The 11541-nt window shown below is 37.3% G+C and overlaps 1 protein-coding gene across 5 annotated transcripts in view; it reads left to right on the top strand.

Annotated features, from left to right (window-relative positions):
* Positions 1–5242: 5242 nt before the first annotated feature.
* ODF2L (outer dense fiber of sperm tails 2 like) overlaps positions 5243–11541 on the top strand; it is a 35411-nt gene continuing 29112 nt past the window's right edge. For 2 of the 5 annotated variants that reach the window (XM_032867036.1, XM_032867040.1), the window contains exons 1-2: positions 7074–7235; positions 10755–10924. In XM_032867036.1, coding sequence (XP_032722927.1) covers positions 7206–7235; positions 10755–10924 — 200 coding nt within the window. In that variant the 5' untranslated portion in view covers positions 7074–7205. Of the gene's footprint in view, positions 5382–5565; positions 5665–7073; positions 7236–7601; positions 7684–9385; positions 10925–11541 lie in introns of those variants that run through there. The other 3 variants (XM_032867037.1, XM_032867038.1, XM_032867039.1) reach the window with 3 other exon arrangements.

Genomic DNA, 11541 nt, shown 5'->3' with positions numbered 1-11541 from the left:
TGCAAATAAGCTTTCTGGGTTCATGTAAATGTTCTAGGTCTTGTTGTAGGTAGTAGCCTCATGGGTTGTGTAATTATCAAAACTCATATTCTGAACATTTAATATCTGTGTACTTTATTGAATGTAAATTATACCTCAATTTAAAAGTGGCCTGTAGGCTTCAGGAATTAAGTAATTATTGAAGGAAGTCTTTGATGTGAATGGCAGAAAAAAGAATAAAAGATGGAAGGGTGGGTTTGCTATTTATAACTGCACTAAGATGCTTAAAGAAAAATGTGATAAGCTCAGAAGTTCAGAGAGCTTCTATGATTGCCTTAAAAATGTTTCTCTCTGAGTTGCTAGAATGACACATCCGAATCAAGGATTAATGCTGTGAAAGGTTAAACTACAAGGTAAGTTGAATAAACAGACTCACCAGGTCTTTCAGGTAAAAAATTAAGGCATTGATTGAGAAGTTGGATCTTGAGAATTACAGAATCTTTGGGTCAGTTTGCATCATTCTATCACCTTGATAGACAGACCCTACAGAGCTCTTTGTTTTCTGAAGAAGTCTTCATTCTTGTCTTACAAGGCCGGTCTTGTCGTCTTTGAAAATTCTGAAGTGACTTCATCTGAGGAATTTACCTTGTGAGGAGTTCGTGATTCTTCTCATAACTCATTGCTATCACTTCTTTATATTTCTAGACTAGCACCACCGGTAGAAATAGAACTTTAGTAGCAAAATTAAAAACTAAATTAAAAAAAGAGCTCAATTTAAATTTTAAATATCTTATTTAACTCAACATGCCCAAAATATTATCATTTCAACAAATGATTATTATAAAAATTAATTTTGTTCTTTTTCATATGCAAATTCAGTGTTTGTTTTGCCCATAAAACATGTCTCAGTTAATACTACTCATACTTTATTTTTAAAGATTTTATTTATTTGAGAGAGAGAGAACACAAGCAGGGGGAGTGGCAGAGGGAGAGGGAGAAGCAGGCAGGCTCTCTGCTGAGTGGGGAACCTGACATGGTGCTCGATCCCAGGACCCCAAGATCATGTCCTGAGCTGAAGGTGGACGCTTAGCCAACTGAGCCACCCAGATGCCCGAAGACTACCTGTATTTTAAATGTTTAGTAGCCATAGGTGGCTAGTGGCCCCTACATTCTCTATCTTGGACCAGAATTTATTAATGTTAGAACTGTTAATATTTGGACTGAATATTTTTTGTTGTAGGGGCTGTTCTGTGCATTGTAGAATGTTCAGCAGCATCCCCGACCTCTACCTACTAGATGCCAGTATTACTAAGTCTATATATCTATCGAGTTTGATCTCATATATTCCAGGGTACAAGTAAAAATTCTGACTTTGGAGAAGTCTTTCACACTAAAAAAAGTGCATGTGAATTTGCTGATTTATGTTGGCAGAAAACTATGGAATATGTCAATGAATTCCAGGAATGTTACACCAGGTTCAAAGGAATACAATTTTTGATGAGACTGAAATGATCAATATGGATATATTTATCAAAGAAAATGGACACATTGTGCTTGTCTGAGCACCTCGAAGTGGTTCAAGGTTTACTTGGTCGGTTGAAACCCAGATCCAATTGTGTTCTGCACGAAATAAAGTTGAGATGCTAGAAATCCCATGATATATTTTAGAGGATTGACTTAAAAGACTTAGGGAAGTAGGATGTTAGAATGGATTTATCATGTGTGATTCAGTCACCTATCTCCAACTGTATCCTGAGAAGGCCTGGAGAACCTTCTCTTTGCTAATGCCTTGGGAAAATATTGGGAGAGGAAGTTGCTGTCCTCTAAGCCCAGAGATGAAGTTAGAAGGTGCTGCAATTGAATAGGACCTCTAATTACCTAATGGAAATAATAGGATCTCAAAATGGCAGAGGCCGAGTGATAGCACTAAACTATCAGGGATGATATAACAGATTACCATAATAGACAGCAGGGCCAGAACAGTAATCATAGTTGTTTGACTGGGAGGGATCTTTAGTGGTGCAAAAGTGATTATGGTGTTCCTGTAATTGAAATGGATGGACAGCCTACTAAGATTTTACTTGATCTATAATAATGAAAAATTGCTGGATCTGATAGAGATCAGAACTTCACTACCTTAGTGGAGATTTACAGCACCTTGACCTTGCTTCTTAATTCATGGCTATTATAATAGGAAGGTCAACTGGTAGGCCATGGAATGGCCCTTTTCTACTGAAACAGTTAACCTAAGTCCCATACCATATTTCTAGAGGAATTCTAGTGATTAATGCCACCATTAAAGACTTGAAAGATGCAAAGTTGGTGATTCTCACCGCACTCCCTTTTAACCTATCTGGCCTGGGTAGAAGATGAATGGGTCATCTAATATGTGGATCCGGATGTAGTCTTTTTATCAGGTGAGTAAGTACAATTCTTAGCATCTACTATGCAGATATCGCTCTGGCAAATGTCTTTTATTCACCCTAATATGTGTAGAACAACTGAACTTGTTTTTTAATCTGGAAGTGAGAAAACGTGAGAGAATTTATTGCTTTATGTAAGAGGTATGTTAGTTCTTTAGTTCTCTGTCATACTATAGTGTGCAGAGACATGATCATTTCATCGCCTTATGGGACATCACTTTTGTCTAATGCATTAATTGTATTGTGCTGACAGAACCTGATGATCAGAAAATGGCACATACTTCAATGCCTTGTGTAGTAAATTGTGTTTCCATAGATGCAATGTGACTTTGACACTATCCCAACAAGAGATGGAATCTTTTACTTTTTCTCTTCTATTTGGGCTGACTCTCTGATATATTTTAGATAGCAAAAAGCAGCAGAAGTGGTTCTGTGTAATTTGGGTGGCCTTAGATCTGCAGCTTCTTCCTTTGCTACCCGGGACACTCACTCTTAGGACACACCTGCCGTGAACAAAAGCTCAAGCTGGCCACCTGCAGAGCCACATGGATAGGGTGAAGGAGGACTTAGCTTTCCAATTGAGCCCACCTAGTCACCAAACACATAATTTTGGATATTCCAACCTCAGCAGCTATCTGGCTGCAACCCGATGAGACACAAGCAATTGCCATATGGAGGAAAAAACCCACCCAGCTGAACCCTGGCTGAATTTCTTACCACAGAATAATGAACAAATAAAATGGTTGTTCTATTAAACCCTAAGTTTATTAAAACAGCAAAAGAAAACCAAAACATGTTGGAAAGAACACAAGTAACTCAAGTGGGGAATAAAACCTAAGAAAATAATTTATTTCACAACGAAACTATTTTTTTAAATTGCTTTTTTATTTTGTTAAGTTTTATTTGTATTCATCAAGTATCTTTAAACTACTATTTCATTGTTTACTACTATTTCATTTTACTGTTTACTACTTTTCATTTCATTATTTCAGCTTACTATTTCATGACTACTTTTACCATTATAGTATATATTTGTTCCTATGAGGAAGAAAACCAAATTACTATCCAACATTGCACCTTGCATCCTACACACAGATGTACCACTAATGATGTTTTAAATGCTTTATATCAGAGGTCTGTACACTCTGTCCTGAGCCAAATCTATCCGGTATCTACTTTTGTAAATAAAGTTTTTACGGAACAGAGCCAAACCATGTGTTCATGTATCCTTTATGAAATCTTTATGCATCGAGGACAGAAATAAATATAACAGAGACTGTATAATCCACAAAATCTAAAATATTTACTATGTGGTCTTTTACAGAAAAAAGTACGTTGGCCTCTGCTTTAAATTATGAGAAAATCCTTAATGTATTATTTTGTAAGTAGTCAAGTATTTAATGATATTTGGGGAAATTGATTGGCATTTTTGGTGGGCTGGATGAATTTTTTTCCATTTAAATAATTTAAAATAAGGGATCTTTCTATCCAAAACTTCATTATCCAACCAGATTTCAAATTCAAATTTAGATTAGATTTAGAAGATGAGAGATGCCATATTTACCTGGGCAGTTCAAATAGTCAGTTTGAGAATCTAATATAATCATCTTGAGATTTTGTGACTGCTTTTTCTTTTGCATGTCTTATAAAGGTGGTTATATCTAACACTGATGCAATTTAATTAAGTGTTTTTCATAAGAGAAGCCTAACTTCTGTGTACAATTATTTTATTATGACAAGCTAGTAAGGTTAGCTAGAATCCCAGGTAAGTGCTGGAAAAACCCTCAAAATTACTTTCCTTGCACAGATTTCACGTGTCCACTTCCGTTTTGGTTTTTTTTTTTTTTTTTTTCTTAAACAAGGAAGACTAGCCCACAGTAGCCGTTAGTTGACTTGCCAGAGCTCATGATCCATCAGTAAGAGATGGATCCGGTCTCCACAGCTTTTTAACATTTGCATATATGGAACAGTTATATGTTCTTTATGAATGAACTCTTAAACTGCCATGAACTTCTTGCTGGACAAGCAGCACTGGAAAACAAAACAAAACAAAACAAAGATAGCTTTGCTGTAATCATCAATGGAAAATGTTCTTAAATAAAACCAATAATGAAGTATGCCATGGCGTGGCTTAACTGCTTAACTGACATGTGAAATTCGCTCTATTTGCTTATCTCCCTTGATGGTGCACAATTATTAACACGAACTTCAAGGTGAGGTGGAGACTTTTTTAGTTTCCCAGGTAAACTTCGCCTGGCTTGTTCAGGAGCATAGAGATCATACTCGTTGCCTGTCGTACAGATGAAAAGAATTTGAAATCTGAAAGTCGCCTTAGATCACCGTCCAGGTCCCTAATTTAACAGAAGAAAAGGCCTGGGAAAGATCTCAGCTAAACAGCAATACTATATATTTAAAACAAAGTTCCTTTGTAGTCGCGGTTGCTTGGGCTTTTTCAACTGTCCCCTTTAAAAAGCAAAAGCAGGGCAATTCCAGGCCAACTGTTAAGAAAATGCGGAATCTATCGGTCTTATTTCCTTTTCTAGGTTGAGCTCAATTGATATTTTTGGTAACTATACGAAAGTGAGGCCTCTCCCGTAAAACAAAAGGTTTGAAGCGCGGGCGGGAAAAGTTTACCCAGAGCGGCAACTGAGAAACAAAGCTCCTCTCCCAGGCCCCGCCTCCTCATTCCCGCCAATCGCAACAGACGGAGGCCCTTGCTTTCCTGAGCCCAGCCAATCGGCTGCTTCGGCTGTGGGCCCGAAGCAAAGGGCGGGGCGTCCGTTGCCAGAGAAGCCACAGGAGGTTACTAGCGCTGCTTTGTTCCACTTGCACCAGGGCGGGCACCCTTCCACTGCAAGCAGTTCTAGGGATTCGCCTGCTTGCCACCTCGCGTCTTTTGGCTTCCTTTCTAGATTTTACCTGCGGCACTGCCCCCTGCGTCCCTCTCTCTCCTAGCCGACCCAGGGCCGGAGAGCACAGGTATATGGCAGTGGTTTCCACTAACGTTCGCTGAGGCGTCATCTTCGCGGCCCCGTTGGACCCCTTCCGTAGCCGAGCTGCATCGTGCTGACGTCACGGTGGCGTGCTGACGTAGCGGTCGGGGCGTAGGCACGCTTTTGGGAGGGGGAGGCTTAGGCTCCGACCGCTCCTTTGCGGTTACCGCGGACGCATTTTGGGGTTCTGGAGATAAAGGCTGTGGTGGGTTCCGGAAACGAAAGGCCTTCACGTCCACCCTGAGCTAAACCTCAGCCCCTTTCTGCCTGTACGTGCCACTTCCCCAGAGTTGACTGTCTGGCTTGGGGAAAAGGCAGCGAGGCTCGTCCTCCTAGGGAAGATGTGGTTCCCAGGACCCCAGGGTAGTTCTTAGTTGATGGGCTTTTCCAGAACGAAGCCCTTTTCTGGCCGGCGTTTCCTTGTGAAACAGTTCTCTTACCCAATTGGCTTTCAAGCGACCACCATATAATATATACCCAATTGTGGTAGGCCCTGGGGCCCCTTTAGTGAAGAATACTATGGGAAGCCTCGGAAATTAAGTCCTTCTCCAGGTTCCTTCTAGGTTTCGAGACTCTGTAGGAAACTCCTTCATGTGTGTGGCCTTGGACTGTCACTTAACTTTCCTGGCTTCAGTTTCCTTAACTGGAAAACGAGGGCAATAATAGTCACTTTGAGTGGTTGTAATAAAAGTGATTAAGTAAACCAGTGTCAGGTTTTGAGTACAGGTAGTAAGGGGTGCATTTTTTTTTTTTTTTGAAGATTTTATTTATTTATTTGACAGAGATGACAAGTAGGCAGCGAGGCAGGTGGGGGTTGGGGGTGGGGTGGGAGGGGAGGAGCAGGCTCCCCGCTGAGCAGAGAGCCCCATATGGGGCTCAGTCCCAGGAGCCTGGGATCATGCCCTGAGCCAAAGGCAGAGGCTTTAACCCACTGAGCCACCCAGGTTCCTCAGAGGTGCATTTGATTGAGAAAACAATTAACACACAGGGGCTGGTATTTAGGATGCCTATTTCAGAGACAAAGTTTCCCTGTCACCTCACCCATAGTAAGGTTTCAGGTGTTTTTTAATTAATGAGGTGTTTGGAGTAGCTTTAAACACTACTTGGTTAGTTAAAGGAACAAATTACAGAAAACCTGTTTTTGAAATTAGTTTGCTTTCCTTCTGCTTAGAATAAAAGTGTCATGGTCATGTTCCTAATTCTTTAACAGCTAGGTATCCATTTTTTGCTTCTCTTTCTTCTACCTTCATGGTTGATGGGTATAAATAATATGGTTTTTGTATCCAAAAAACCCAAAGGTATGAGAAAGTGGCTTTGTTTATATTGTACAGATGAATGAGAAGGAGCTGAGTATAGCAGTGAGGTTGACATAACCTCTCCACTGAGGTCAATTCTTTTGGAAGTCAGTTGTTTTCTCTTGGGCTCTGGTTTAGTAGTCCTCAACTTATGACTTTTTTGATGATGATTTGTAATGATTCTGTAAAGAACAGATCTTGAAAGAATTGTTTTTAAAAGTTGGTTTTACATAGATAACTGAGGCCTGCAAATAATTTAAGGAATGGGGATCGACTCAATATGGTTTGTTTTTTTTAAAAGATGAAAAAATTTAAAGAGAAGATCTGGTGGGAAAGCAGTCCCAAAAACAAGTCAAAAGGGCCCTAAATTTTAATAAAGCCACTCAAGCAAACAAAAAAAAAATCCCACCTGTAAGTGCTGCTTCATTCTGTTCAAACCTCCCCACAGCTTGGCTGGCAAAGGTTTCTCTCATGTAGAAGAGGCAACTAAGGCCCGCTGTGCCTGAGAAGTGTCCATGTCAGGTGGTTCTAAGGACCAAGAACGGGTGAGTCTGGCTCGGAATTTCATTTTAATATGCTGCCTCTGGGTCAACAAGGATTAGTTAAATTATTTTCAGGCTACCTGTACTCTGTTTGAGAAAGAAGAAATAATACTTTCAGGAGATTTTCTTCAAGCTCAGAAGTTACTTCTGGTACTTAAAGGGATAAGCTGTCATTTTCTGGAACAGGTATGTGGAGCAGTCTATTCAGATGGTCCTGGGTAAGTGAGGTGTTATATTTGGTCACTTTCTCTACTGATCTCTTGCTATTCTAATTCCTTCATTGCTTTTCAAGTTTGTTGTTATTGTTGTTGTTTTTGTTTTTTAATCACCAGTAGAAACAACTTTTGATTGCCTCAAAATTTTTTCTAGGAAAAGAATGCTGGAATTTCATCTCTCTGGGACTCGAATAACCAGTTTCACTGCTTCTCCTCTTCTCCCCTCCATATGCATGGTCCAGTCTCCAAAATACCACTGAATTTATCCTTTAAAGATGCACTTTTGATCTCTTATTATCTTGCTTAAAATGATTTAATGGTCTGTCTTAACCTTTAGGAAAAAATTCAAACTTTTGAGCTTGGCATACAGTGACCACTTCCATGTGTCCAGTCTCGTCCTTTGCCACTCGCCCTTACAAATCATGTCCCTTCGTGATTTCCTTCCTCTAGCTTGTACTTGACCCTCTACCTAGAATGCCTTTTTCTCTTCCTTTTTGTCACTCCCATTTGTTTTGCAGGACTCTACAAATTCTTTAGTAAACTTTGACTAGTGTGAAGAACAGTGAGAGAGATGAGCAGCATTCCTATATCTACTTTGTGTTCTTTGCTGAATATTTCAGTGAATTTTTCAGGAGAAGCTGCGTGCTCTTGTTTGAAGCTCGTTTTCCAAGAATAAATGTTTGGCAAAACAAATTGAAATCTTGAGATTCTTATGCTTTTCTCTTCAGAGAGATTAGTTTTAAGTACATATTTGTCTGCAGCTGGTTCATTTACTTAGAGCAATCTAGATGCTAAGGAAGGGCCTGAACTGGGATCTTTCTTTTCTCTGACCATGGCCAGCATTACAGTCCCTGAACAGCCATCCCTCAAATGATTGTTGTTGGCCAAAATGGAACATACTTTAGTGAGTGTAGCTGGGTCAGCATAAACCATGACCATGCCTGGAAAAAACTTTAAGTACATGCCTTTTTGATAGGGGACTGGTAAAGTCATCTCTGTATAGGAAATTTAATTCTTTAAACATTAAAATATGTTTAAATTGCCAATCTTTAGGGGTTTGGTTATTAAATATGTGTGCAGAATATGTGTCTTTGTTTCACCACCAAGTTGTATAGAAGTATATTTGTCAATTGGCAGTATATTCCATGTAATTGAAAACATTTTCTTGCAAAACATCTGCTTTTCTGTAGAAGAATACATTTGGCTCACTAAAATGGTAGCATTTTTTATAAAGGTAGGACTTTTTATGCTAAAGAAAATTGTTGTTCAGCACACATATGTTTTTAGTTATAGTATTGTCACAATACACAAATGTGGAGTGCCTTGGAACCTCCGAACAATTTTTATCCTGGAAAATATTTCTAGATTATAAGAATATAATTGTTGATAATTCCTATGGATGTATCTGAGACTTGACTTACATAGTTCTCTATGTTTTGAGGAATCAGTAATAAAGATAACATTTCTGAATGTTGGGCTAAGAGTCATTCTAAGATCTCTGTTTTTATAATGCTTTAATTTGATTTGTTTACCCTTTAAGATAAGACACAGTTACTTTTTACAGGTGATGAAGCAGAAAAATTTAGTATTTCATCTTGTGATAAAACTTTTAGAAAAATTGTGTAAATGGTTGCCAGTAGCCCCCAGAGCCAAGTAAGAACTCATTTAAAAAATAACGATACCAAACTGACTACCAGTTGAAGATCCCTAATCCCCTTACATTTATTTTTGAATTTCTATTCAAAATATAGGAAACATTTTTCTTTTAATGATTCCCCCAAAAGATAAATCAATGAAGTGAATAAGTAAAAAGCAGCTGCCTTTATTCATCACATTAACTGCTCTAAGCCTTGAGTCCTCTCCTTCAATTACTGCTTGGCTTTGATAAGGCTTGTAGCTGCTAAGGATTCAAACGTAAATAAGGTATTCTTTCTTTAGATTCCAGTGTGCAGAGCAACAAATTTTAAACAAGTGAATGAATGAAAGATAAATACCAGTTCCTCTGTGAGTGGGGTAACTATTGGAACCAAACGATAGTACTGTTGATTTCAGTGATTTATCTAGATCATATTCTTCTTCATTCTTAGGTTTGGTTTTACATTTGATTTTTTGTATCCATCTATTTTTAATTCTTCTTTAATTCCTTAAGACTTCAGATAGCTCAAAATATTGTTATGTCCTACTAACAGATGTTTCATATTTGCAACATTCAAGTAGATCATCTTAGGTATCTGTAGGTTAGTTGGTAGTTCCATTTGTACATAGTTGCTGGTATTTAAAAAACATTAACATGCTTCTCATTGGTCTGTATCCTAAATATTTGTTTCTGAAGTGTATAGAACCTTTAGACAAAAATAGATGTATTTTTTACAGACACTTTCAAAGTGTCATTTAGAACTATAAGTAATTTTCAACCTCTAATTTCTTCACATCTAAAGTACTGAAAATTCCTGAACAAATGTATAATACAGGTTTATAAAAATAAATTACAAAGAGGTAAAATATCTCTGAAAAAATGCAGAAGATATTAAATATAACATTTGATTTTGTATAAATGTAAGATGTATAAATATAAGTCAGGGAGACACAATATATTAGAGTTTTGAAAACACAGTCTTAATGATTGCTGAACTACTAATTCATTACTTAAAATGTAACAGTTCTGAAGAAATTCATTGAGTATTCCTGTAAAAAAAAAATGATATCTCTAAGTTTGGGTGAAAACAGTCGGTTAGTAAAACTTAGAAGTATTTGTCATCTGCCTATTCATTATCACCAAAAAATACCCTAGATTGAGCTGGAAAATAGGAATAAAATCAATTTAATTTTGTAAATTTTGTAAACTTTCAAAAGAATAGCTTAATCTTCTTGTAGCTATTGTTGCCAGATACTTTGAAAAATGTATGAAATTTCTACTGTTCTAGGCATACATAACATACATTTCCTATTGGGTAGATATAATGAAACTGAGGACCAGAGTTAACCATAGTTTTTATATTTATTTTCTAGTATGACTGGAGTAAGTTATTATAATACTTCAAGAAATAGATTAATAAAAATTTCTCCATTCTTGTGGTTATATAGAAAATAACAAGCCTTTTGGAAACTGTGGAATTGGCAATTGTTGAATGGTTGTGCAATGGAATTTTGATAGTTTTTAAATTAGTATCACAATGAGTAGCAGTTAAAATTTCTGTTTTGTCTATAAAATATTCTTTATACATGTTTAGGATTTTTATCTTATAGGTTAATGATAGAAAAAAGAACCTACTGAAATGATAAGTTTAATAACTAAAATATTTCTTAGCTTTCACCTTATGAGGAAAAGTTGTGGAAGCCACCTATAAATCTGTTTACCAAGTTTATGGAGAAACCTGCAATTGATAGAAGTCATTCAGAAGAATTATGTTCCCATTTTACAAGTACACCAGAGGACGAACATTTACCACAGGCTGCCAGTGAAAGTCATCGCAGCTGGTATTCTCAATTATAGCAGGGGATATCTAATTTTCTGTTTTTAGCATTTCATATTTTGTCCGTACTATAAATTATTTGAATCAAATACAGGCTTCTTTCAATAATAACTTCTTCAAATCTAGCAATTCTTATGCCTATTTAACCTGATTACAAATCAGTACTCATTTAGCAGAATTGGTCTAGTTTTTTTGGAATCTTAATGAAAGCAAATAAAAATGAAAGCCTTAACTATTGCAAGTTATTAAAGTATTAAGCCTTATAGCTAAGGTAAATGAAAATAGAAATACTATGGAATTTTGGAAATGTAGTTGATGAGTACTAATTCACTGTCATTTGGAGTATTGCTATATAATAATTACCTGTCATATTTTGCTGTCTCCTTTAGAATAGGGAATACATGGGGGTGCCTGAGTGGTTCAGTCAGTTGAGTGTTCAACTCTTGTTTTCAGTCAGGTCGTATGTCAGGGTCATAGGATTGAGCCCCACACTGGACTCCACACCAGTTGGGAGTCTGCTTGAGATTTTCTCCTTCCCTCTTCATCTACCCCTCCCCCCAAATAAATAAAATCTTAAAAAACATAGGGAATATTTATATGACTCATTGCTCACTGAGATGA

Source organism: Lontra canadensis, unplaced genomic scaffold, assembly GCF_010015895.1.
Source record: "Lontra canadensis isolate GAN:19392208 unplaced genomic scaffold, GSC_riverotter_1.0 scaffold33, whole genome shotgun sequence".
Lineage (NCBI taxonomy): Eukaryota > Metazoa > Chordata > Mammalia > Carnivora > Mustelidae > Lontra > Lontra canadensis.
The sequence above is the reverse complement of the archived record's forward strand: the minus strand, read 5'-3'. Positions and strand labels throughout refer to the sequence as shown.